The sequence below is a fragment of the Lissotriton vulgaris genome, chromosome 8 (assembly GCF_964263255.1).
Source record: "Lissotriton vulgaris chromosome 8, aLisVul1.2, whole genome shotgun sequence".
Lineage (NCBI taxonomy): Eukaryota > Metazoa > Chordata > Amphibia > Caudata > Salamandridae > Lissotriton > Lissotriton vulgaris.
In genome coordinates, this window is record NC_141696.1 from 1,228,235,168 (window position 1) to 1,228,261,165 (window position 25,998).

Consider the following 25,998-nt stretch of genomic DNA (forward strand, 5'->3'; position numbering starts at 1 on the left):
AAATGCTACTAGTGGGCCTGCAGCACTGATTGTGCCACCCACATGAGTAGCCCTAAAATGGTGTCTCAGGCCTGCTCCCACAGTGCCTGTGTGCAGTCTGTGAACTGCCATGTCAACCTGGCCAGTGTCCCCACTGACCAGGCCTAATCCTTCCCTTTCTGCACACTTTGGTCACCCCTATGAAAAGCTCAGGGTACCCCCCGGGCAGGGCGCAGTGTATGTGAAAGGTAGAGAATGTATTAATGCAGGTGACATGCTCTGGTAGTGAATTACAGCCATTTTCGTTTTTCACTATTGTAAGGCTATCTTGCCCATAGGCTATCATGGGGAATGCTGGCTACAGTGGCTACCAGCATATCTTCCCATAGGAGCAAGATAGGACATAGAAGTCTGGTATCCCTGAACTCAGAATTTAATAACACATCTTTTAGGAAAGGTTGTTTTTAAATCCTGTGTTTGAGAACAGCACTTTTAGAAAGGGGCTGTTCTCTTGTCTGACTTTTCTGTGTGCCTTGGCGTGTTTGTGAATCGACTGTCTGGTTTGAGAGTGACAGGGGCTGGGGAGCCCCCAGGAGGCTGGATGAGTCAGCCCTAGGTTGAATGACTGCATCTGCATCTTGAGTGGTGGGAGGGCATAGCACCTGGGCCTGAATAGGGCTGTGCCTGCCTTCCAAAATGCTGGCTCCACCTCCTGCTAGGCGGCTGACGACCCTGCCCCTCACTCTGAAAGGAAAGGAGAAGCCAGGAAAACAAAGTGCTCAAGGAACATCCAGAACTGACTCAAACCGGACTCAGAGACCTCCTGCACAAAGGGAACAAACACTTTTTGGGGTATAAGTATAGGACCCCAGACTACAGAAAATTAGATCATCCTGGAATCAAGAAGGAACCTCTGCCAAGGAGAAAGCTGAAACTGAAGAAAGAAGACTGTCCTGCTGTTGCTTTGCTGGACTGACCTGCAGTTGCTTTGCTGCCAAGGAGAGGGAAAGGACTTTGCTATGTGCTGTGTCCCATTTCTTGAAGGAATCTCCATGGGCCTGAAGAAGAGCTGGCTCCCTGTTAAGAAGTCCCAGGATCAAAAGGACTTCACCCCCAGCTTCCCTGAACTCTACTGAGACATTTTTGTCCTTCCTAGAGTGCTTGGGCCAGTTGTGGTGCCTCTGGAAGTTGTACCCATGTTGAGAAGTTGGAAACTAAGATTTTAAAGACTTTCTGCACGTTTTCATGCAAGCCTGATTGCTCCTGCCAAGCTGCCAAGGGGGTGAGCAGAGGTTATCTAAAGAGTGTATCCTCCTTACCCTGGCTAGAAGCAAGGGTTTCTATTTGGACAGTGGTACCTACCCCTGCTAACTAGAGACCCCCAGATCTAACAGTAAGCATAAAACAGCTTTAAAAAATCGAACATTTGAAACAACGTTAATAAAACTGCGAACCTTTTCAACTTCAAACGCCAACTCTTTAATTATTTAATAAGCTTTTAAACTATTTCTAAACGTGAAAAATTATTGTGCCATAGAAGATTTTTGATTCAACATGTTTTAATCCTTAAAAGATGTTTTGCTTATATTTTTACCTAACCTTTATGTATTTGAATTTACTAGTGTGTGTTAATGTAAGAGGCGGACTTGTACAAAAAAAGGGCCCCTATACAAAAATAAAACTGCCCCCAGTAGCAAAGCAAATAGCTAAAAAAAAGTGTCTCACATCTGTTAATTGTAAAGGCATATGGTATGAATATTTAGCAATGTATGTGATACTGTATGCATTTGTGTTTGTCACAGGCAATGTTTGTGGTAATATCAGAGAAATCAACAGTAAAGTCCTGCCCACGTGGCCATAAAATCGCCAGCAGACTGCTAAAGAACCGTCCCACACACACTGGTCTGACTGACCAGCCCGTCAGGCACTGCCTGATAGCCCTGTAGGCCAGCCCGACCCTGGTTCCTGTGTACCATTTTCTGATTTTTTCCCAAAGCATAATTTTTTGTTATACATTTTTGGGTAGTAGCTAATGCTTATTCTTGACAGCTTGCTTTTACTTTGTGACATCAAGCTATTATCATTGTAGGCCCATGGCCTATGTTTATTTGACTATAAAACATAACAAGATTACACATAACATACAGTATGTATCTTTACAGAATTTAAAACGTCCTCGAGTCTTAAACCCACAATACATTCTACAATTATTTGATGGAAACCAGCCAGGGCTTGTTAACAAGTGTTGAGAGGTGCTCTGACACACCACTCACAAATAAAGTTTGAGATCAGTTTATAGTTAAAAAAAGGAGGGTGAACATTCACCACATGCAAACTCTTCTAAAGGGATGTACGACGTTACAGCGCATACTTTTACCACGCATGCCTTTACAGCGCGGTTTTTACATCGCAAACCTTTACAACGCATAGCGCTTTGGGGTGCTGGATAGTGAAAAGTTTAATTTTCTATTTCAACTCCAGTCCCCGTGGACACTAGGGAAGGTGTTGGATAGAAAATTAAACGTATTCCCTATTCTAGAGCGCCCCCCAGCGCAATGCGTTGTAATGGTTTGTGTTGTAATGCCTGCGTTGTAATGGTAGTGCGTTGTAAAAGTTTCGTTGTAAAGGTTGTTCACCCGTCTAAAGATAAGTGCAGGATTGCTGTTCTTAACAATACATACTATAGAAGTTAGATTGACGGTTCGCGATTATTGCACATTCCAATTTTTGTGTTCGCCTAAAACGATTTACCTAAGCAAGGAAAGCTTTAGTCCACAACTAGTGCTGTTCTACGGCTAGAGAGACCAACGCTGTAGCAAAGAGATAAATAAGGATTCCGACAAGCATAATAACTCTCACAACACAGTCACTACTTACTTTGACTGGGCTAAGACACCTATAACTTCAGCATATAAATCAGCTACTATGTGCATATTTCCAGTGTTGGGACCGAGGTACCTAAAGTAAAAAAAGAAACACGAGACTCGTATAAAAAACTTCCTTCTTGAAGCACAGAATAAGCAGTAACACATTAACTACTGCTAATAAAAAAGCTGCATTACCCTTCTTTGTACTTAAAGTGCTTGAAAGCCAAGTTAATGACGTCATGTACCAAACTGTCAATGACGGGATGAAGTGGAATCTAAAAACAACAAAAATAAACATGAATGAACATTAAAGCTGAGGCGATCTGATATCTGTGTACATAGAAAGGTGATTTAGATATATTTCTTGCATAAACATAAGACAATTGAAAAGGTTGGGGCTTTCTTTCGTGTGCGGTTTGTGTATGTCAGGTGCTAGCCATGTCCCCAAACACCAGCCTCGGAGTAGCCCCTAGTGTCATGTTAATTCCCCTCCTGTGCGGGGCGTTCCATTGAGTGGACGGAGCTCAGCTCGTCATGAGCACAGCACCACCGTGCTGCATGACGAGCCAAGCTCGTCACAAGCAACGCGGTGCTGCGAGCACCTCACCCCCACACCCGTGTCGCGGGGGAATTAGCCCCGAGGCGAAGGGGTTAACAACTCCCCCCAAAACACTTGATGGTATGGCCAAACATGATCTGCGTGAGCAAGCGCAGAACATGAGTGGACAAGGGGGCGATGGCTTAAGGCAAGAGAACATGTGATCCGCCCATGCGGAGATGCAATGGGGGTCAATCACTAGCATGAGGAGTTCTCCACTACTAATGGAGTAAGAGCTCCTCAGAGATGTCCTTGCACTGGTCCAGCAACTACGGAGAGAAGGGGTCTTCTGCGGTATTAAATTGCGAGACAACGGCAAACATTGGCATAGTTCATGAGATTTGTGGTATGAAGGCACTTACTTTCCTTAACATGCCTACTTGCCACGGCTCTGTTTTTAGACGTCAGTATTGTATTGAGAGGCATAAGTCATTCCCCGATAGTATAACAATAAAATGATTTGCAATTGTCTACAAGCCTTGAAATATCTTCACAATTGACTGGCTTATGCATTAATTATCTACGTAACTAATAGGCTGAAAGCATTTTTGCAAGTATTGAGCTGACGGCCTCATTCATACACAGATAATCGAAAGTAAACATAGGTCGTAGGTTTCTAACAGGAATCACAGCACCCCCTTTCCATTCAGGAAGCATGAAGTAGAAAGTCAACTACACGGCAAACCCTTAGAACTTTATATTGTGCAACAGTTCGTGTATTCTTCTAAATCGGTCGTCTTGCCAATGTCACAGCAGCTCTTTAACCTACTTTCACGTAATTAACAGATTTCCTTGTATTCACAATATATCTTCTCTTATTTGTCCTCAAGGTATTAGTATGGACAGGTTAACATTTGCTGTCTATACATTATACATACTTCTATTGCATTTACATATATCAGCAGCCTGCACCTCTGTGTTCTCTTCATTCCACATCACAGACCACTTTTCTATCTACACGCCATAAACGGTACCCACACTTGGAATTTACTACATTTCGGCTAAATAAGTCAAGATTCTGGAACCCCACTCTGATATGTTTGCTAAGCAAACCACTTGCTATGCCTTGCCTTATCTGGCTGTGCTTTCCCCAAATCAACACCCAAACTAACTTAAAATAATATTTTATACGTTATTATGGTTGCATAGGTTTTTCATTAAATTTATAACGCTTATGGGTAAGAAAGCGATGTTAATTAAATTAAAAATAATCAAGCAGAAACATCACAACTACATAACACAACAGTGATAAGCAAGCACATGAAACACAAGGCAGATAAAGTCTGTTAACACAAATGCTACATTACTTACCGGTAATCCTCATTACTCCTGGTCCCGTTGTCCTCGGCCCATTCATAACTAATGGAGATTACTATCTCCTGACAGAAAATAAAAACAAGAGGAATGCTGGGATATACCTACTGCCCCTCCCCCCGGGAGTATAAAGGTAGTATCTACCCAGCAGCCCTCCTGTACAAACAAGCCCAGACAGGAAGGCCGGCCGCCCGGGAGGGAGGGAGGGGCGTATGAATGGGCCGAGGACAACGGGACCAGGAGTAATGAGGATTACCGGTAAGTAATGTAGCATTACCCCCAGGTCCCTTATGTCCTCGGCCCATTCATAACTAATGGAGAAATACCAAAGCAGTAAAAAGCCGGCCTTCCCAACCCAACAGAAGCCAACCCAGGAAACCACTCCAAGGCAGCAACCGCAGAAGGAAAAAGGAAGAACCGGGGAAACCCCAGGCAGAGCCCCCGACAAGAGGGACCCCTACCAGACCAGCAGACACCCAACAAGAGCAAGGGCGCACAGCCAGACGACCAGACCGGCCACCACAGAGGCCAACCAGCCCACCGCAGGAACACCCGACAGCCAACCAGCGACAGGGCGAACACAGACACCCAAGCCACCACAGGCAAGGGGACAACAGCAGAAGAGAGGCCAAACGAAGAGAAAGGCCAAGAACCACCAGGTCAAAAAGCCAGAAATGGGAAGGAGAAGACAACCCACGCCAGAACCGGCAGGAGACAAGCGGACCAGAGGCACAAATGGCCCAACCAAGAAAAGCAGCAGAAGCCCACCAGAACCCGACCCGAAAGGCAAGACCGAGCCCAAGGCCAGGGAAAGAGAGAAACCCCAGACACCAGGGAACGAAGAGCAAACCAGAGGAAGCCCAGCCACCAGGACCCGCAAGACGAGGACACAAGGCAAAGGGAACCCGCACCTCCAGGAAACCCGAGCAGGAACAACCAACAAGGGCAACCAACCGGGACAAGAGACCCGGAAAAAGAGGAAAGGGAACCTAAGGAACCCCAGGAACCCCAAAACAGAACTCCAGTCAAAGCGGAGGAAACGGGAGCAGGAATCAACAGCCCGAAGAAGGCAAACCTGAACACCAAAGCAGGAGAGCAACCGGACGGGCCAAGGACCCGGAAGACCCAAGACAACAGCAAGGGAACCACTAAGGACACAACAACCACAGCCAAGCCAAGCCAAAGCAGAAAAAGGCCAGGCACAAAGACCCCAAACAGCCCAAGCAAAGGGCCGGGGCAGAAACCCAGAGGCCAGAGAGACAGAGGCAAAACCACCCCAGAGGACCTCACAGAAGCAACCGCAGCCAGGGAGGAAAGCACAAGCAAACCACAACCCACAGCCCGGCAAGACCCAAGGCAGGGCCAGCACAGGGGACGAACCCCGCACGGCGAAAGCCGCAACCAGGGATACAGGCAGGAAGCCCAAGCCGAAGCCAAAGCAACCCGCAGAACCAACCCAAAACAAGGGAAGGACAAACAGGGCAAGACCCCAACAGAGCACAGGCCCGAGAGCCAACAGCCCCGCCGAAGCCCCAACGAACCCCAGAAGAGGCAAGAAGGGTAAACAAGAAGGCAACAGTGTGACGGCCAGAAACAAGAACCAGACCGGAACACACCACAACCAAAAGCAACCGGAACCCCACGACGCAGGGACCAGACACCCCACAGGCATACAGGGCACCCGCAAAGAAGCGCCAAGCCACCCATGAAACTCCCCGAAGACACTCCACCAGGCAGTCCAGGACCGCAGAAAGAGCACAACCAGGCACCCAGAGCAGGACGCACAAACAGAAGGCAGATCAGCCCAGAACAGGAGCCAACAGGGAGGAAGCCCAAGGCAACAGGCCCCCACAGAAAGCCACGGCCGAAAGCCAAGCAGAAGCAAACGCAGGCCACAGCAACCAGCGCAGCGCGTCTCCCACACGGCCAAGCAACGGGGAGACGCGCAGAGCGACCCCGAAGAAAACGGGGAGTCGGTGCCCCCGCCCCAAAGGGCCGAGAACCCGGAACACCGGCCAGGAGGAAGCCATGCCACCCAGCAAGCCCGGCAGGCCGGGAGGCAGACCCAGCAGACATCCAGTGAGACAAGAATCCATAGGCCCAGGAGAGGCAACAACGGCCACTCCGCACCACCACCAAAACCAGAAGAGGCAGCGGAGAAACCCCCAGGAAGCAGCCAATCGCACCCCACCGCCCCAGGCGGCCAGGCAGAAAACCACCAGGCCAGACCAAGCGACCGATCAGACAGCGGAGCGTGGGGACCACACACCAACCCGAGACAAGGAGGCATGACAGGACCCCGCAGCCGCCAGGAGACCCCAGGCAGCCAATACAGCCGATACAGGAGGGGAAGCCAGGAACAGCCAGCAAGGGGAAGGCCACAGCACCAGAAGGACCAAGCAGGCCCCCACAAAGCACCACGCCCGACAACAGGAGCAGGCCGGGAGGAGCCGAACCGCCGCACCCAAGGCAGCCAAAAAGCCACCCAAGCAGAGGCAGAGGGGAGAGAGCACCCCAAAGAACCAACGGCACCCACGAGAGGAACCAGGCGCGGCCAAGGCAAAGGAGGGAGAGGACCAGGAACCCGGAAGGGAAGAACCAGGACCCGAAGCAGGGCAGAGGCCACCACAGCCAGCCCGCAGAGGAGGCAAGACCACCGAGGAAGAACAGGACGGCAGGCCAACCCGCACGAGGGGAGCCCACAGGACCCACCGCGCAGCGGCCCAAGAAGCAGGAACAACGACCCACCACCAGACGGGGCAGAGAGCCGGAGCCAAAGGCAACCCAAACAGGCCGCCGAAGCAGAAAAGAAGACACACCGGCACCAGAGCACCAGAGGGCAAGGCGCCAACCAGCAGGCAGGCCAACCTCAACCACACAGGGAACCCACGAGCAAGCAAAGGCAGGAGCAGCAAAAAGAACCAGCCACCACAGAGGCGACCGGAACCCAAGCCAGAAGCCGAAAGGGCAAACACCCCCAGAGGCGTCAAGAGCAGGGGAACCCCGAAGAAGGGAAACCCCAAAAGGAAAGGCAGCACAGAGCCCACAAGCAAGCCCCGACACCGAACAGAGGCGCAAAACCGCCAGAGCGGAGGCCAACCAAACGCCGCACAGGGGACCGGAGGACCGACAGAGGCCAAAGCGCCAATCAACACAGAAAAAGGAAGCGCCAGCCAAGGCAACCCAGAAGGCGGACGAGCAGCAACACGGCAGCGAGGAGCCCATAACAAGGAGACAGGCACCCACACCCAGCCGCAGCGGAACAGGTAGCAAAGAGAACAAGGAAAGCACACCGCACAGCCACTCGCACCGACCTCCGCACAACAAGTGCACAGGAAGGGCAAAGGAAACCGCACACCCAGAAGGGAAGAGGACCACAGAGCCACCAGACCCCGAACAAAACAGGGGCCAAAGGAACAGCCCAACCAGCCACCACGGCAGGCAGCAGCGCACACACTCCCCAGACCCGGGCCCAGGAAAGCACCCCAGAAACCGAGACCCAAAGCCCAGCGACCCAGCAAGAAGCGTGGAGAGGCGAAGGGAGGCACGAACCAAGGGAGGCAGCCCAAAAGACTCCAGAGGCAGCCCACAGAACACAAGCACCCGCAGACTCCGCGGAACCCTGCCCAGTCGGAAGGAACCCCGAGAAAAGGAGAACCGCCGAGAAACACCGGAGGAAGGGCGCCCCCGTCGAGACCAGAACATGGACCACCCACCGCCAAGTCGTCCGACCAACCCGAAAGGGCACGACAGGCAGAGCGACAGGGACAGAGCAGCCCCACCACAGAGGCAGGAAGCACACCCCCCCCCCCAACCCCAGGAGAGTAGGGGGCAGAGCACCGGCCCAGCTGACACGCAACAGTAGCAGCAAACGCGCTCCCAACAGCGCAGAGCCACAGAAGCGGGGCAGCACAAGGCATAACAACAGTACAGTGCGCACCCCGGACAGAAAGTCACAGGCCAACATCACACAGACGCTGGGAGAAGAGAGTGACCACACACAGATTCCCCGACAAACGCCAAATGCGTGACAGAGGAAAAAACAGCACAGGGTAAACAGCAATTCACAGGAAGCAGAACCCCAGCCACTATCCAGCACCAAAGGAGGCAGCAAGTGCAACAACGCCACAAACACAGGCACCATCTGGAAACACTGGAACAAGAAATCGCCGCCCCCGAGCACCCTCCGGGGGAAGCCAGGGAACTGCAGCCGGAGACCGAGCACCACGCACCCAGGCAGGCCTCAGCAGCAGCGGCAGCCTCGAGACATCCGAGGCAGAAGGGAGGAACAGAAGCGCTCCAGGCAAGTGTGCAAGCATTAGCATGTATGAAGCCTCGGGGTCAATCCCCGGCATCTCCAGGAGACTCCGCACTGCAACTAGGCAATGTCCAGAAGGCTAGCCTGCCATCATGCGGAAAGCAGAGGACTCTCGTGCAGCTGGGGGTCAGAACCCAACTGCAACGACCCCCACGAAACACCAGACAAGAGGAAAAACACCGCAAAGCGGGACTCACCCGGAGCGGGGGCCTGAGCAGCACCAGCAAGGCCCCCACACACCCACAGCCGGATCCGGGAATCGAAATGCAGCGCAGCGCGTCTCCCACCCGGCCAGGCTCGGGGAGACGCTCCCAGCGACCCGGAAGCAACCGGGAGGCGGCGCACCAGCCGCAAAGGGCCGGCAAACCGGAAACAGCGGCCGTGAAGAAGTCAATCCCCCCCAGCAAGCCCGGCAGGCCGGGGGGGAGACAACAGGAACCTCACCCCTGCCCGAGAAGCCAGGCAGCCGGACAGGAGGAGCCACAGGAGGACCGAACGCCACTCAAGCCCAGCAGGAGCAGGTGCAGTCCCCCCACACCAACAGCATCCATCAGCCATTCTGTCGAAGACAGAAAAAAAGAACAGGAGGGCTGCTGGGTAGATACTACCTTTATACTCCCGGGGGGAGGGGCAGTAGGTATATCCCAGCATTCCTCTTGTTTTTATTTTCTGTCAGGAGATAGTAATCTCCATTAGTTATGAATGGGCCGAGGACATAAGGGACCTGGGGGTAATGACATCTTTCTTGCTAATTTCATAGCAAGTAAAGTATGTCCTTTCAGTACATTATTTATGTTGCGTGCTATTTTATTCAAGTTACACATTATAGGTTATTGCTTGCTTTTTACTTAATTCCGTTTTCTTGAAAGCAACCAGTAGATCTGATGTTTCGGATGTCGGATGAGGGTAATGTCTGATAGTATATTTTGTTTGGCAACGTTTTTATTTACGTATTTTAAAGCCGTTGCTAACAGGGCAGCTTAAACTGATGGGACTACTACATGAGTACACACAGAACAACAGCCATAATTTTAGTTTTTATGGCAGAAAAGGGCCAGCCACTTACAAATCAAAAAAGTCTGTTTCGGCCACTTCCACGTGGCCGGTCAATAATCCCACCTACCATGAACTCCCCTAAAGAAATGTGTTTTACATTGGAATTCCTAAGTCTCACACTTCCTTTCTCCTCATGATCCATACGCTGCAGGCGAACTGACAGATGAAATGTACACAGGGGACTTTAACTCTGACATCAACAAATTCTTGTCACTCCTGCGCCATCACCAACAAATGCATCCATGAGAAAGCCTTAAATACCTCTGTGAGAAAATGCATATCTATATCTCTAGGTATTCCCGGCGCTCCTGAAATAAAAGCTTCCCTCAGGACCACTCAAAATACTTTATCTTCCAAGGTCAAAAACACTTCTGAGTAAACACCGGGGCTAAGGAATACAGTTTATATGTCGGGACCCATTATTAAAACAGAAGTGATTTTCCCCTTCGTTGTAGATGGGTGAGGGATGGGGACGGGGTGCTCGTTCACGACACTCACTTTCACTTTACAGTTTGGGGGATTAAATTGTGCCCCCCCTCTTTTAACAACTTAGCTGCTTTGGAACGTCCAGCTCCAGTGCTGAACGTTCCATTGCGCAGGTGCAGTTGGAACGTCCAACGGCCGACGGCAGCACTCCCGAGGTAGTGGTGCCGTCGGCCGCTGGACGGGCGCAGCGCTTAAGGGGTTAAAGATCATCAGTCTCCACTGTTATATGTCTATCTCAGTTATGTCTATTACACCGTATTCACAAACAAAAACCCAAACTTCTCTTGTGTAACTTTCACTTAAGTGCAATACTCCTCACACACACACCACGTTGTGAGCGAAATGCTTAAGCAAACAATTCTAAATTACTACGCCTATTATTTTTGTGACTTTGAAGAAAATGTAGAGGCTGCATCTCCTTTTGTGATACATGAACATTTAATGGACAATTGTTAAAAGACCTGAAAGGTTGCCCATTAGGGGATCCACACACCTCCAGAATCACATCACAACGTGGGTGGAAGTGTAAACAGCAGGCGCTCCGCAATCCATTCGCCATACGCGTTTCGAGCAACAGCTCATGATCACTGGCATAGAGGGGCAGGAACCAGGTTTGGAGGTGTGTGGCTCCCCTCATGGGCAACCTTGATGTTTTAGGTTTATAGCGGCTCGCTCGGCCACGGGGAGCCCAGATGCTGGAGGGCGAATCTTGAGTGCAGGGGATCACCTGCACTCCTTGGGACCTACAGAGCCTCACACGTGGTGACATTGGAAGCGTGCAGCAGCGGGGTGTCTTTAGTATTCCACCTTACAGGGGGTTTTATCATATTGAGGGGCATATGTCCCACCATCTTCAAGATGGTAGGAACTGGAAATGTGCTTTACTTCACCTACAGCACCTGAGGGGTGGAGCTGGCAGAGGGGGGCGCACCTTCTATTCTTGCTAAAAGTGGGGGGTTGAATCGGGGGCTGCCATCTGCTGCACCAAGGCATGCAGGTTGCAATGGCAGTTTGCATAGCCTTGGTGAGGGGTCCCTAGGGGACCCTCTTCAGTCCCAATTCCCTATGTACCAGGGTACAATTTACTAGGGACTTACAGAGGGGTCTGAAGTGCCAATCATGATTCAGAAAAGGGGGTGGTGATTAACAGAGTGTCTGAATTAAGCAGACCACTCTTACCCAGTCCAAAGATCGGGGCTTGATCCATCACCGTTATTTATCTCACTGCACCATCCCAGTTCAGAACCTGGCTATATGCAAATCAGTCTGTCCCTGGCCCAGTGCATCATGGGAACAGGGCAGACTAAACTACCAAGCCAATTCTTCACCAGAAAGGAGACAAGCTACCGGGGACCGGTTTCTGGCATTTCAGCCATCGTCGGCCCAGCTTGCTTGAATCCTGATGGTGCAGTGAGAAAGGGACTCATGTCTGAGTATACCCTGCCACACCTATAGTGGCCAAAAACGATTCAGAAAAGGGGGTGGTGATGAACAGAGTGTCTGAATTAAGCAGACCACTCTTACCCAGTCCAAAGATCAGGGCTTGATCCATCACCGTTATTTATCTCTGAAGTGCCAATCATGGCACAGTTTTAGGAAAAGAACACTGGTACTGGGAACCTGGACAGCAGCGACCCAGTACTCCACAGTCAAATTGCCTCAAAGGGCACACAAACTGCAACCGAAACCCACTTTCCCACAAAACTTTTAAACTTGAAGTGACCAAATCTTTCAGGACTGAGTCAGCACAGTTTTGTTCATTGCACCAATAGAGAAGCCTGGGAACCACAGGCAGTCGCCGAAACTGTTGTTCTACCAACCGCCTATTGCCTCTAGCAAGTATAGCTGCCTGCCTGTCCTTCTGCAAGTGTATTTTATATGGTGGCATTTAACAATATTGAGCTCAACCCTTATTATTTTCTTTTGGTGTAGTCCCAGTAGCTTTTCACTGGATCAGCAAACCAGCCCACATCACTGCTGCCCGTTCAGGAATCTTCTGGCTTTCCTGTGCTGGTCCAGAGTGTTATCAAAACTGATTAAATTAGTGATATGAAATTAGATGGCAAGTAGAGCACTTAGGAAAATTTAATATGCATGCATTATCCACGGTTTCATCAACTTGATGTGTAGTCATCGTTCTAGGTACCCAGATTTCAGCTTTACTAAATCCAGCTCTCACTAGCAAGTAAATTTCCCTACCTCGGCAAAAGAGTCAATAATTAATGAGCTGTGTTGCTATTGTGCCCAGCCTCACAACTCATGTTTCTCCTCCAGCCTCTTCCTTTGTGAAATGATCAATAATTGGGCCTCGAGGCAGCATTGGAGATTAAATCATCTCCCATGGAGCAAGAAAGTTGCAATTTACAAAGTTTCTATAGAAAATACAACTGTTACAAATAAAAAAAACTACCTGCATCATTAAGCTCTTTCCTTCATCCCCGTCTTTGTTCTGAACAAATATTTGATCGTTGAGGGGTTTAGTCAGTGTACAAAAAACAGAATGCCTGTATACCATCAAATAAAACACAAATCTTTGTGTATCTTAAGCTCATTCCACTCACCTCTGTGGATCTAATCTAGAAGTATCAATTAAACATTATCAAATAGCAGCAATTTTGCTTTATGCATTTCTAGAGGAACGGATAGCTTTTATTCCTGTTATCAAATATTGATAAAGAGGGTCTTCGAGTACAGCTAATGTAAAGTCCTTCTTGGCCTGAGGACCATGGCTGCTGGGTAATGGACTGGTAGATTTGTCAAACATTATTACATTCAAAACTTAAGTTATTTTGAATACACAACCTGGTTGGAAAATTGTCATGCCTTCACCTTAAAAGTTTGATATTTTCCATCCATGTTCACAGCATTATTCTTGTAACCTCTTGCATGCTTATGACTAGCTCAGCTCGTCATGAGGCACAGTGGAGCTGTGCTCATGACGAGCTGATCTCGTCATAACGGCCGCGGACGGCCCACGCGGGGCTAATTCCTCGCTTGTGCGGGCGTTCCATGGGAGTGGGCGGAGTCGTGACGAGCTCAGCTCGTCATGAGCAGAGCTCCACTGTGCAGCATGACGAGCTGGGCTCGTCACGAGCACCGTGCCGCCACGCGCGGCCCTCCCGCCCCCCCCGCCACCCCCCTCGCCCCTGCGGGGTAATTACCCCGAATGGAAGGGGTTAATATATATGTGCAATGATGTGTGTTTTTACGATGCATGCTATTACCACGCATGTAATACCACAGGTTGATCTTCACGATGCATGACATTACATCTTGAACCTTTACCACACATTTTTAAAGATACATATATATATCCATTGTAATAACAATGGTTACAGGGATGTTATAGTTAGGCTCGGATTTCACTCATACAAAATCATCGAATTTCAGCAGTCATAGTTACCTGAGCTAACTATAACTTATGCCCCTGCAATGCACTGCTAATGACCTCACAAATTACATCACTTGTGACATGGTCAGTGACATCACTGATGGCATCTCAAATGACATCACTGATGACATCACTTACTCCCCTTTTTCTCACCCCAAAGCTTTCCATGCACAACTAGAATGCACTTTTTTGGGGAAATTTTTGTGCAGATGCGTCAAACAGTGCCAAAGATATAAGCAAGTAAAAAAACGCTTTTCCTATGGAAACAGGTCACTAACTATAACTACTTACTGGTGGCCGCCAGTAGGTAATGTGTGTGTATGTTTATACACGTATTTATGTGCATTTATATATTGTTTAACTCTACCCACTCCTAAACCCTAAAATGACTCTTAGCTCCTTTTACCTCCACCCACCCTGATACCTTAAAATCATCCTCATGTCACTTGTCCTCCACCCACACCTAAACCATTTTTTTTAAATAACATAAAAATTATTGTTGTATAAAAAAAAATTGCCTGCATGGTACATTAGTGCGTGGTATGCCACAGTCACCCACCTCTAGGCCAAAAGATATCTTGCAACCTCTTAAGGACTACCTTTAAATAATTGCCCCCGATGCCCTTTCCTAATCTCCATTGTATCAGAATGGGAGCATCTCAATATTATGCTTTGTATGCTTGATTGTTTCAACTGACAATTCCGCATTACTATATATGTTTGTCCGCCCCAGAGTGTCATGCTTTGCTTGTTGTATCTGCTGGTATTTTCTTTCCTTCAGACCCTTCCAACCACAGGACTATATAATGGAATATATACCCATGTGCATGGGCATGTATTTTGTATTTCTCTTGTTTTCAAAATTGATAAACTTTGAAGAAAAAAAGCAAAAATAATAAGTGTGTGGTAAAGGTAGAAATACTGATGTGGTACTTCCTGTGTAGTAAAGGCTTGTTCCCTATGTGCAATGACTACATGTCTATATATTACACATTACAGGATTTAATAAACCGAGTTATCATTTGCTATCCGAATGCAGGGTTGAGACAAAGGTTTATATTTCTTCAAACTGAAACCTTGATTTGGCATCAAATAAAAAAAATTGGATGCACGAAAAAGACACGGTTTCCTACTGAGTTCCAGATGCAGTATGTGTGAATGGTCTTCTCATAAGCAGCCACTGAATAGTTAAATAGCTTCGAGCTGGGGTAAAAAAAAATAATAGTGTGTGAGTTCCTGTTAAATAAATGCTTATAATGCTTGTTTTTATATTACTGAATGAAAACTGTACCCTTTCTTCATACTAATAAAATTAGGCCGAATAAGAAACAAGCATTTACAATGCAATGGTTTTGCCTTTGTTAAAGTTAGAGTTATTGGCATTGCTATTGACATTATTTTTTATTTATGTTTTTTTAACATAAATAAATGGCATTGTCATTTACAATGCCAATAGCTTAATCTCTCGCAAATGCCACACACAAACACCCACACAGAGCCCTCCACACACACACACACACCCACACAGAGCCCCCCACACACACAGCCACACAGAGCCCCCCCACACACACCCACACAGAGCCCCCCACACACTGCGAGCCCCCCACAGACTGCGAGCCCCCCCAGACACACTGTGAGCCTCCCCCACACACTGTGAGCCTCCCCCACACACTGCGAGCCCCCCCCCCACACACTGCGAGCCCCCCCCACACTGCAAGCCCCCCCACACTGCGAGCCCCCCCCACACACTGCGAGCCCCCCCCCACACACTGCGAGCCCCCCCCCCCACACAGGAATGACTGGAGAAGGCCAGGCGGTGCGGCAAGTAAGGATGGTGGGGAGGGGCTTTTCTGCGTGGCCAGAGTCCAGTGGCAGTACATATCTGGTCATGGGCCATTGAGCACAGCTCCCAGGGATCCAGCGACCGGACAGTCTCCACTGTGTAGGTAGGCAACAAGGCGCAGAGCAGGCACCAGGAAGGGCAGTCGGAAATAGCCAGTGCCCGCTTTGTCTGAGAAGGCCGCCTAGGAGCAAGATAGCAACGCAGCCCACGGCCAGCAGAGCAAGTAGGCCCTAGCAGACCTGTAGGGGTCTCCCCCTAGACTACAGGAGCCACACCTGCACCTGGGGACGCCCGCCCCTACTCCCTGAACCACCTCTCCCAGGGCGAGGTGCCTCGCAACAGATGCTAGAAGAAAAGGGGCCCGGTGGTGTAGCAGCGCCGTAGGTACTGCGCCGGGACACCGGTTGGATAGTCATTTGATTCGAGTAGTGTGTATGGTGAGTGTCCCGGGCCTCAGGCACAGCAGTGGGCAGGGATATATTTCACGGTGCTCACAACTCTCCGCACCTAGACTCTGGTCAGTAGGCTCCTCCATGGTCTGGCAGGGAGCAAGTTAGGGCCTGTGATGTGCCACGTTCGCCTGGTCCCGCCAGCTGTCCCTAGCCAGACACCTTGTGGCAGCAGGCCTTGATTAGTGTCTCTGCAATAGTCCGCTTGCCAACATTAAGCAGCATCACAGTAACTGCTTCAGCTGCAGGGTGACTCCAAAGTCAAAACCGGGGACATAGGTGCTTCAGAGGTGTATTGGTTGCCAGGATTAATGTCGGATAAGGGGCAGCAGTGCGGTGCTTCCTGGCCTAGGGTGCATCCGCCATCTTGGACCTGCTAGCCAACACCCCCGCCCCCCTTTCCTCCCACCTCCCACCTCGCCCCTTTCCCCACCTCCAAGGGGAACATTGCTGATAGTCCAAAAGGCCCCGCCTCCAGATATGGTTAAGTCCCAGCAAGTGGCACATAGGACAGACATGTTAAACAAGTGAGATAGGGGAAGAACCCGCTATAGAAAGAGACCTGCCTTGACGAATCAATTCTCCACATGATTTCATCTCACACAGCACTGAGAAAGAAGCACTCACCTGGACTTCGTTCCGGGGCCGAGGCGGGACTTGCTCTTTCTCCGGGGCGCAGCGGTAGGGGGGCGGGAACGGGAGCCGAGGCAGCGGTAGGGGGGCGGGAATGAAGCCGGGAAGACACAGAGCGAGGCAGCGGTAGGGGGGCGGGAACGGGAGCCGAGGCAGCGGTAGGGGGGCGGGAACGGGGCCGGGGAGACACAGACAGCGAGGCAGCAGTAGGGGGGCGGGAACTGGGAGCCGAGGCAGCGGTAGGGGGGCGGGAACGGGGCACAGGAAGGCGGGTGCCGGCTCAATGCCGGACCAGATTCGGGGGCGTTCCCGAGGGCTTTTGGCTGACGTAGCGTGACGTAGCCAAAAGCCAAAAAATCTCGGGAACGCCCCCGAATCTGGTCCGGCATTGACGGACAGGCCCGTCTTCCAATGGCTAGCCTCCATTTATGGAGCTAGCCATCAGGTTTTCGCCTGCGCGAAAAAGATGCGCAGAGCGCATCTTTTCGCCAGGCAAAACCTAAAAATGGCTATCAGGGGACCCAAAGTCCTTTGAAGTAAGTCCCCGGACTTTGCTATTTTGTAGAATGGAACACTAAAAGCTTTGATAATGTGCGTTAAAAGAGGGGTTTTTATATCCTAGACTATCCTCTAGACAGCAAAGAATGGAAATACAAGTGGGGCAGTGGTACTTGTTCTCTAGTAGCTGTATAATTCATTATTCGTTATCTTTTAAGGCGCGAGTGGAAACAAATCTGCACTCTACTATGTGTGGTTATATGCAAAACTGCTCCGTATAATAAAACATTGATTTACCGAAGAGTCAGTTAAGGCAACTTCAGGTTAAATGATGATTTTCCTTACAGAGGACTGCACATGTAGCTGTGGCATGGCCAGGAGGCCCCATCTATTACTATGGTCAAAATACCACATGTACAGAGCATAGAAAAAGTGGGTATTGCACCGCAAAATGGATTCCGCGCATTCAGTATTACAGTCAATTATTCTAATTGAATTTTATATATTTACTCATTCAAGTCTACAATAAAGGTCTGAAGCAAGAGATACAATACCGATAGTGACAATATTGGAGAATGCAAAGAACGTTTCTGAGCACCAAAGTAGACAGGCGCAGTAGGTTGAAAGTATCATAGTCAGTGCTCTAGAGGGGAACCACCTTTGACTGTAGCGTGCCCCTTGTGGGCCCCTTTTGGAACAAAGAATGCCTGCTCGCCACTTTTGGCTGAAGTGGCAGTCCTACTTTCCAGGTGAATCAACAGTACTTCCAAAATTGAGAGTGAGAACCTTGCTCTGCAACCATTGTCTCTGGACAATAAACCTGTGGTTCAACCTCAGAACTTCACTGGTTTGGGGTTTTTTGGGAGGGGATGCACCGCCTGGAAAGGAAAGGCCATGCCACTCTCATCTCACAATATAACCAAGTCTAAAGGATGCCTAGTAGAAACAATCTGGTTAATCTACTCCCTGGCTTCTGGTGTGACAACTCATGAAACAAAGTTAAATGTCTTTGTTCACCATGGATAACAAGGAGATGTTCAATATTGGGAAGGCTGTGTTTATCTTGCCGGCTGCTTCCGGGATGTAGGTTTGCATCAAGCATGTCTGTGCAGGATTCGTCTGGGATGAAACAGTTTTTTTCAGGCCATCAATGTGTGTAAATGTGTGTAAATGTGGCGTATTTGTATAGCGCGAACAGTGACCCGGAGGCATCCCGGCGCTTGTACTCCTACCACAAGGGAACCCCTCCTGGCTTTTCCTTGTGGGGTGCCCACTCCTGGGCATCCCATGGTGAAACTAGGCATCCCTTGTGTATCCGGGGGCCTTTGTGGAGACTAAGCAAGCTATTGCCCAGAGTTGCAGCGTGGGACCCATGCTTAGAATCGGCACTGAGGCGAGAATATCCGGTCAGAGGAATTTAAGCCCGAAACCCGCCGAGGCGGGAATCGAACCCTGGTCCCTGGCCAGCGTTCTGCATCAAGGTCTGCCGCTCTAAGCATTGAGCCACACTTCTCCATCAGCATAGCAAGCACTTCCATGCCGAAATGGCTGACCTCTTTGGGGGTCACAGGAATTCTGAACTTAGAGAAAACCAGTCAAACATGGAGGCATCATGTGCACATGCTACAATGGAGACATTTTAAAGAAACTGAATACACAATTATGGGTTCCAAAGGAGGGGCATTTCCGGTCATGTAACATTTTAGGAACTCCATGATGTCCTGTAGTTACTCTCACCCTGCATTGCAGCGTTTTGGGTTAGACTTCTACTTGTTTCATTCTATAATCATTCCATTCCACTTCTATTCCATTATTTCCTGCATTTAAGGGATCCTGTCTGACATGAATGGATCAGTGAAAAAATCTTTCAAATGTAATGGTCCAGCAAAAAATTTAACATTGATTTCATAACTGAGTTCTGGAGTAAAATTGGGTTGTATTATCAAATTATTATTGGTCTTCAGTGATATTAATAAATAGAGCAGTTAAACATTTGAAAATGTTAAACAGTGGTTTCCTGAATATTTTGTAGAAAAGGTTGGGCTTGCCTTTAAGGAATTTGGTTTTCGCTGGTGAAGAGATTTTATTAGCCTACTAAATTACATTCATTTTGCTTGTATTTTCACACGTAGCTTGCCTTTTCCGAAGCTGCGGTAACTCACTTCTGTATGTGAAATATTATAGGAGCAGACTAAATGTTGGTCAAAACATCAATGCAATGTTTACAAAATATCACTATCTTGTATCACGGTGTAGCCAGTGGATGACTTCTGGAAAATCATATGTTCGCGTGTTGCAAGGATTGTGTTACATAGCTGTGTCACCTATCGTTCGTGCACGGACCATGCAACAGGCAATCTGTCTAACTCGGAAGTTTATTACAATCAAACTTCAAACGAGCAAAATTTGAAATAAAGTTGCACTTGCGAGAGATCTAAGTTTTGAGTTTCGACACATTAACTTTTTTTGACAGAGGTGCAACATGAAGATGCGTTAAATGTAAGATTTGATGGTGCCCCAAAAAAGTACTTTTCTGAGAGTCAGTTTGATAGCGGAGTATTTTCGATTCAACTTGTTGAATATTGGACCGGTCATTAGAGTTTTCAGTGCAACATTAAATTGAGTAATATTATTTGTGAATTGCGGTGCTTAGAAACTGCTGTATTAATACGATATTTAAAGTAAATATTATATATACACACACCCCATAATTGTATTGGTTTACACACAAAACTGATTTACAGAAGACGGTTATCCTGGGTGGATATACATTTGGGATCCCACTCAGTTATTTTGAGGAAGTCTGAACCCAAGCAATACACATAGGAAGAACTAAACACTTGACCACATACCAATTATTTACAGGCAACATGATCATGTCTCTATGTTTACTCATATATGAATGGCATTTTGTGAAACACCAGATGCAAAGCTAATCTGATCACCTTCACTCACCTTCCCTTGCAATCCCCCAATTTAATCTGAGCACTGAAAACCCATACAGTAAAAAGTAATTTCCTTCCCTTGCAAGGTGTGCTGGGTGTGTGTCTAATAGGTGATAGCATGTGACCTTCTTCAGCCCAAGTGATGCTTGAGAAATGTTGTGCAGCTTCAGAATTATAAAGCTCTTTCAAGTGTAAGTCACTTTCATCAGTGCCTGGATTCTCAGCAAGAGAATTTAATACCGCAACTTGATTTAGAGTAAACTAGATCTATGAGGCAGGGGCGAGCCTGAAATCTGCTTTCATCAGTGCCTGGATTCTCAGAAAGAGAATGTAATACTGCAACTTGATTTAGAATAAACTAGATCTATGAAGCAGGGGCGAGCCTGAAATCTGCTTTCATCAGTGCCTGGATTCTCAGAAAGAGAATGTAATACTGCAACTTGATTTAGAATAAACTAGATCTATGAAGCAGGGGCGAGCCTGAAATCTGCTTCTGTCTACTGTTTTTCCACCATTGCCACTTCACAACTACTGCTTCGATCAGGTATGGCGAGTTTATGAACATTTAGTCCTTTTCAGACCTTCATAGTCTAAGAAACTAAATTACCTGCATGAACTAATACTGAGATAAATGGAAATGGCTGAGGCCTTCCGAACTGAATGTAAATTGTACATTTGAACCTCAAATTTCTCAGCGATGACTGAATCGCTCACTATCACAGACATAACGTCATGCTCAGAATAATTAAAGGTTCTAAAAATATGTATTAGAACATTTTGAGAATATATTATTCAAAATCGTGTTTCTTAATCTTGAAATTTACTTTTGGGACTCAGTAGCATAAGGTATTAATTCCAAAATATAAATGGAACATTACATCATTTACATCTGATTTTCATACACAGTTTCATAGATGCCACACAAAGGTGAATGATTAACTCTGTGGTAGTCTAGATAAAAATGTATGTAAAGTGAGAAATAAAAAACAGCTCTTATCCTGAGAGACTGTCAAGGACTGGACACGGTGAAGGCTGTTTAAGCTACCTTTCTGTGAGAGAGAGGTCACATGTCTGCCTGAGAGGGTCCCAAATAGGAGGAAACACCACATGAGTAAAAGATCTCCTTCGCAATCTGGTACTTCTTGAATGACGATGGAGATAAATGTAGCAGCAGATAAACCAAGCAGTAAACTCTGCTTGACTAATCAAGAGAAAAGAGCCACACCAAGACATCCATAAGCAGCCAGGATAGAAAATCAAGCTTAAGAAGCAATTGGAAGTAGCAAAAAGAGAAGCGAGTGGGAGATAAACACAATGAAAAATAGGGAACTAATGCATGACGATGCATCTACCATTCATGACTACCTCCTTTATGTACGATTTACCAGGGATGGACATCATAGTAAAAAGACTCTACTTGATCTTAAAATGGGAACTTCTGCTAGAGTTCTCTAGTTCTCTGGACAAACCACCATCTTGGAAAGGGCTCTTCGTCGGCTCTTAGGCGCCCCTTTTCTCGAAATCATGGCATTTGCTTGATGCACATTGTAGAAGCCACAGTATCACATCATTTGCTTGTGGCAGTACCCTTCAAGTCCACTGCTGACTTTCCTGACCAAAGCTTTCAAGTGTTCTTGGAGGAGTCTCCAGGTGACAGGGACCAAGGAAATATCAGTTGGTAAAAGCACATGGCACCTAGGCAGGCATTGAGCGAAGCATCCAACATGCCACCTTAGTGCACAATGCAACACATCCTTCTTCCTTCTGATGACAGTCTCAGATAAGTTCTCCACACAGATGTAACAGAGGTTAATCATTCTCGAGGTGTCTTCTAGGTCTAAGTGTTTGCACAGAGAGTTTAGTATTCATAGAGAACTTTGGGGGTTTGAATTAGTATCAAGTCTGCGGAGGATATGCTAAAAGTTTATTTGAAATTACCAATTCATCTGGAGTTTGCTGTTCTTGTGAGCATATTTTCTTTTACATCATTCGTGATGTGGAAGAATCTAGTATTGGGCCATACACAGTCATGATTGAGATAGTTTATATTAACATTGTAAATTTTACCAATATCTACCTTGACGGATTGGCATGAAACTCTCCATGAGAGAGGTGTAGGGCAGGGGTGGCTGGCATGGCTCGCATGTGGCTTGGCGGGGCAGTCATGGGGGCAGAGGGGTGGTCGCATGGGGGAATAATACATGTAAAAAACACCATAAAAAATCTGAATAAACACATCTTTGCGCCGGGTCCCGCATCTCCGCTCCCGCTCTTCTGTGTCTCTGACTGAAGCACAGCCAGGCCCCACTGTCCAATCACAAAGCCGCAATGCAGCGTTGTGATTGGTTTTGAGCGACCTCCTTCAACGTGTAATGGGGGCAAGGGCTTGTTCTCCAGGCAGGCTGTGATGCAGCCTGCATGGAGAACGGGTAAAGAGCGCATGACTGGTTTGGATGGCCCGAGAGGGCGACCAACCAGTCATTGCGCACTGAGGAGTGGGCAAACCATTTCTCCCCTGACCTGCTCCGAGAGCAGAGCAGACCCTTTTCTTGTTGTTTGTTACAGTACTATAACAATGCACCCCTTTCCTAACCTCCTGCATAGTTCTTGTGGGAAAGATGCAAGGTAGGAAATTGCCTTACTAACGAATCCTGTGAGGGCATTTAATTCCTTTCATACAGGTCTTGCTCTCAGTTGATCCAAGTCCTTTAGAACCATCACCTTGAACAAGCAGCAGCGCAGTTTTTGTTGTTTTTCTAACCATAGGTGCAACACATTTGCATCAAAATCAGGTCAACATATACATAGACGGAGACCTCATGGAATACGAATACTATTCTGCCTCGTCACACTCCATGCTCCACTTCCCTATTGAAGTGATGGATGTCTTTGAGGTGGGCTTGCTAGATCCACTTTGTTTCAATAGTTTACATTTGTGTCATTTTTTTGCTTTCTTACAACAATGGTCTAATGATACATATGCTTATTGTAGTATCTTTCAATTTTTTAATACAAATGTTTACAAACAATTCCAGCACAAACATTTCAAACTCAGTAAAAGCCAAATCAAAGTATACATTGTAATGTTATGGTACAACATTTTTATTCTGTATTCCTGCACCGCTTGTATAGCTGTCCTGCGCTCGATTACTGCTAGCAAGAATGCATACAATAGAAACCGATAGTCCCTTCAGTAACTACTGCCCTTCATTCAGCCTCATCGACCCACATTAACAAAAGACAGCCAGCATCTTGTCAGCCTCGATCTAAATTACTGCTGCCAACAATATACCAGCAACCCTCACTTGATTATCGCAACGCCTCCCATCCAAGACAATGATTTGTAATCGATAGCAGGACCAGGTCGTGTCTGCGCATTTTACATGTTAACAACACAGACTGACAAGGAGTCAGAGAGATAAAAGCATCAATTGTTCTAGGCATCCTGCCTGATCATTCACCACAAAAGCGAATGAATAAACAGCCGGACGCCGCACATACCTGCTTCAGAACTTCGATCAATACTAAGGAAAAAATGAAATCAATTGCCAGATCTCTTCTCTCCATTAGGAAGTCTCGATGCTGTTCGTCACTGCAAAAAAAAAAAAAAAAATTAATAATAATAATAAAAAATGCATTTATTAAAAGTACAAGTATTGATTCATAGATCAGAGTAGAGAAAGAAGTGCATTTAGTCGCGTGGCCACAACTTGCAATGAATAACATGCTGTTGAATCAGGGAGGAGCTGTTTATATTCACAATTTTATTTTTCCAACTAAAGGACAGACTTGCCATTTACCTCCCCTCCCCAAGTGTTATTGCAGGCACCACGCGGCGCTGGCTCGCTCCCAGGCACTAACAACCTGCTTTCTATGTATGAAATATACTAAAGGTAGTGTCTGCTCCAGGGCTGGGAGTTCGCCCTTCCCTCCGCACTATCCAAGGACACTTTGTACACAAATAACATAACGAAAACAGTGTACCCCTGTGCTTCTTTTCCAAGCTTGGAGGTATCTGCTGCAGTAATAAGGCTCCTCGGTACTAAAGCTGGACGTGTGGGACAGGAGACAATGACATTTATTTTGTCCCTTACTGCATTTCCATTTCTTAATGAGTTGGAATTAAGAAGCAGCTGGAACGACTCATCTCAAACAGATTCACACGGTTCGCAGAGCACATTCTTAACATCTAAGCAAACGGAGTTAGTCTTAAAGTTGAAAACCTACGCATTTTTAAAAAAAAGTACTAAGAGATGGCTTTCTGTGTGTCAAGATCTAAGCTAGAATTCAACTGGAGTCACGCTTAATTCCAGTCAGTACATAGCAATGTAGAAAAACTAGAATAATTTAACACAACGGGGTCCTAAACCTATGTACATCGGGCTGATTATCGTTTATGATGCCACTTTATTTAAAATTTTCTCCGGACCTTTAAATTCCGTTTTGCACTTAAAGTGGTGTTAAGCACAGGACCATTTGGGGAAAAGACACTTGTAGTGTGGCCATTGACTGACCTTAGCAATGCTTGGAGCACACAGAAATTATATATATATATATATATATATATATATATATATATATATATATATATATATATATATATATATATATATATATATATATATATTATATTTATATTCATATATATATATATATATATATATATGCTATGTTATGTTATGGGAATTTGTATAGCGCACGGCTGCCCCAGCCAAGGGGCGTCCCGGCGCTGCGAGCTGACCAGGGAGCAGAGTGAAGATGCACAGAGAAAACAAATTATTGAAAAAGATGGGTTTTGATGGCCTTTCTAAAGGCTAAGAGATCTTGCATCCTCCGTATGGTTTCAGGCAAGCTGTTCCATAGCTTGGCAGCAAGGAAGCTGAAGGATCGACCACCAACTCTGGCAAGTCTGGTGCGGGGAATGATCGCTAGATGTTGTCCCTCTGAGCGGAGCGATCTGCTGGGTGTATACTCAGACAAAAGGGGGCTCAGCAGTGGAGGAGAGGCGGTTTTGAGGATTTTGAAGGCTAAACATAGAGCCTTGAACTGGATCCTTTTCCCCACCGGGAGCCAATGCAGTTTTCTTAAGGTTCCTGAGACTGAAGAATGGCGAGGGAGGCCAACCAAAGCCCTGGCAGCCGCGTTCTGGACTCTCTGTAGTCTGGTGGTTTCAGCCAGATTCGCTCCCGAAAGGAGAGAACTGGCATAGTCCAGTCTAAAAAGGATTGTCGCCTGGACAATGAGCTGGCGGGTGCGGCAGTCAAAAAACTTCAGAATGGGCCTGATGTTGCGTAGAATGCCGAAGCACGTGGCAGCCACTTTCTTGGTATGGATGGTATATTTTAGAGCCGAGTCGACCCAGACACCTAGATTTTTAACACAGTCTCTTGGCTTGGGGGGTGGGCCCAGGATGTCAGGCCACCAATTATCTCCGCAGGATGCGGTGTTTTTTCCCAGGAGGAGAATCTCGGTTTTACCGGCGTTTAATTGGAGAAAATTCGCCGTCATCCAGTTGGTGATGTCAATGAGTGTCTGTTTAAAGTGATGGGCTTCCAGACCACTGTTGTTATTCAAAGCCACCACCAACTGGGTATCATCTGCATATGATACCAAAGCCAATC

The 25,998-nt window shown here is 47.4% G+C and overlaps 1 protein-coding gene across 6 annotated transcripts in view; it reads right to left on the reverse strand.

Moving 5' to 3' along the window:
* Positions 1-25,998, reverse strand: part of FRY (FRY microtubule binding protein) — a 674,187-nt gene that overhangs the window by 287,725 nt on the left and 360,464 nt on the right. For all 6 annotated transcript variants that reach the window (XM_086935130.1, XM_086935129.1, XM_086935133.1 and 3 more), the window contains exons 5-7: positions 23,879-23,969; positions 3,042-3,121; positions 2,857-2,937 (exon numbers count right to left, since the gene is read on the reverse strand). In XM_086935130.1, coding sequence (XP_086791256.1) covers positions 2,857-2,937; positions 3,042-3,121; positions 23,879-23,969 — 252 coding nt within the window. The remainder of the gene's footprint in view (positions 1-2,856; positions 2,938-3,041; positions 3,122-23,878; positions 23,970-25,998) is intronic.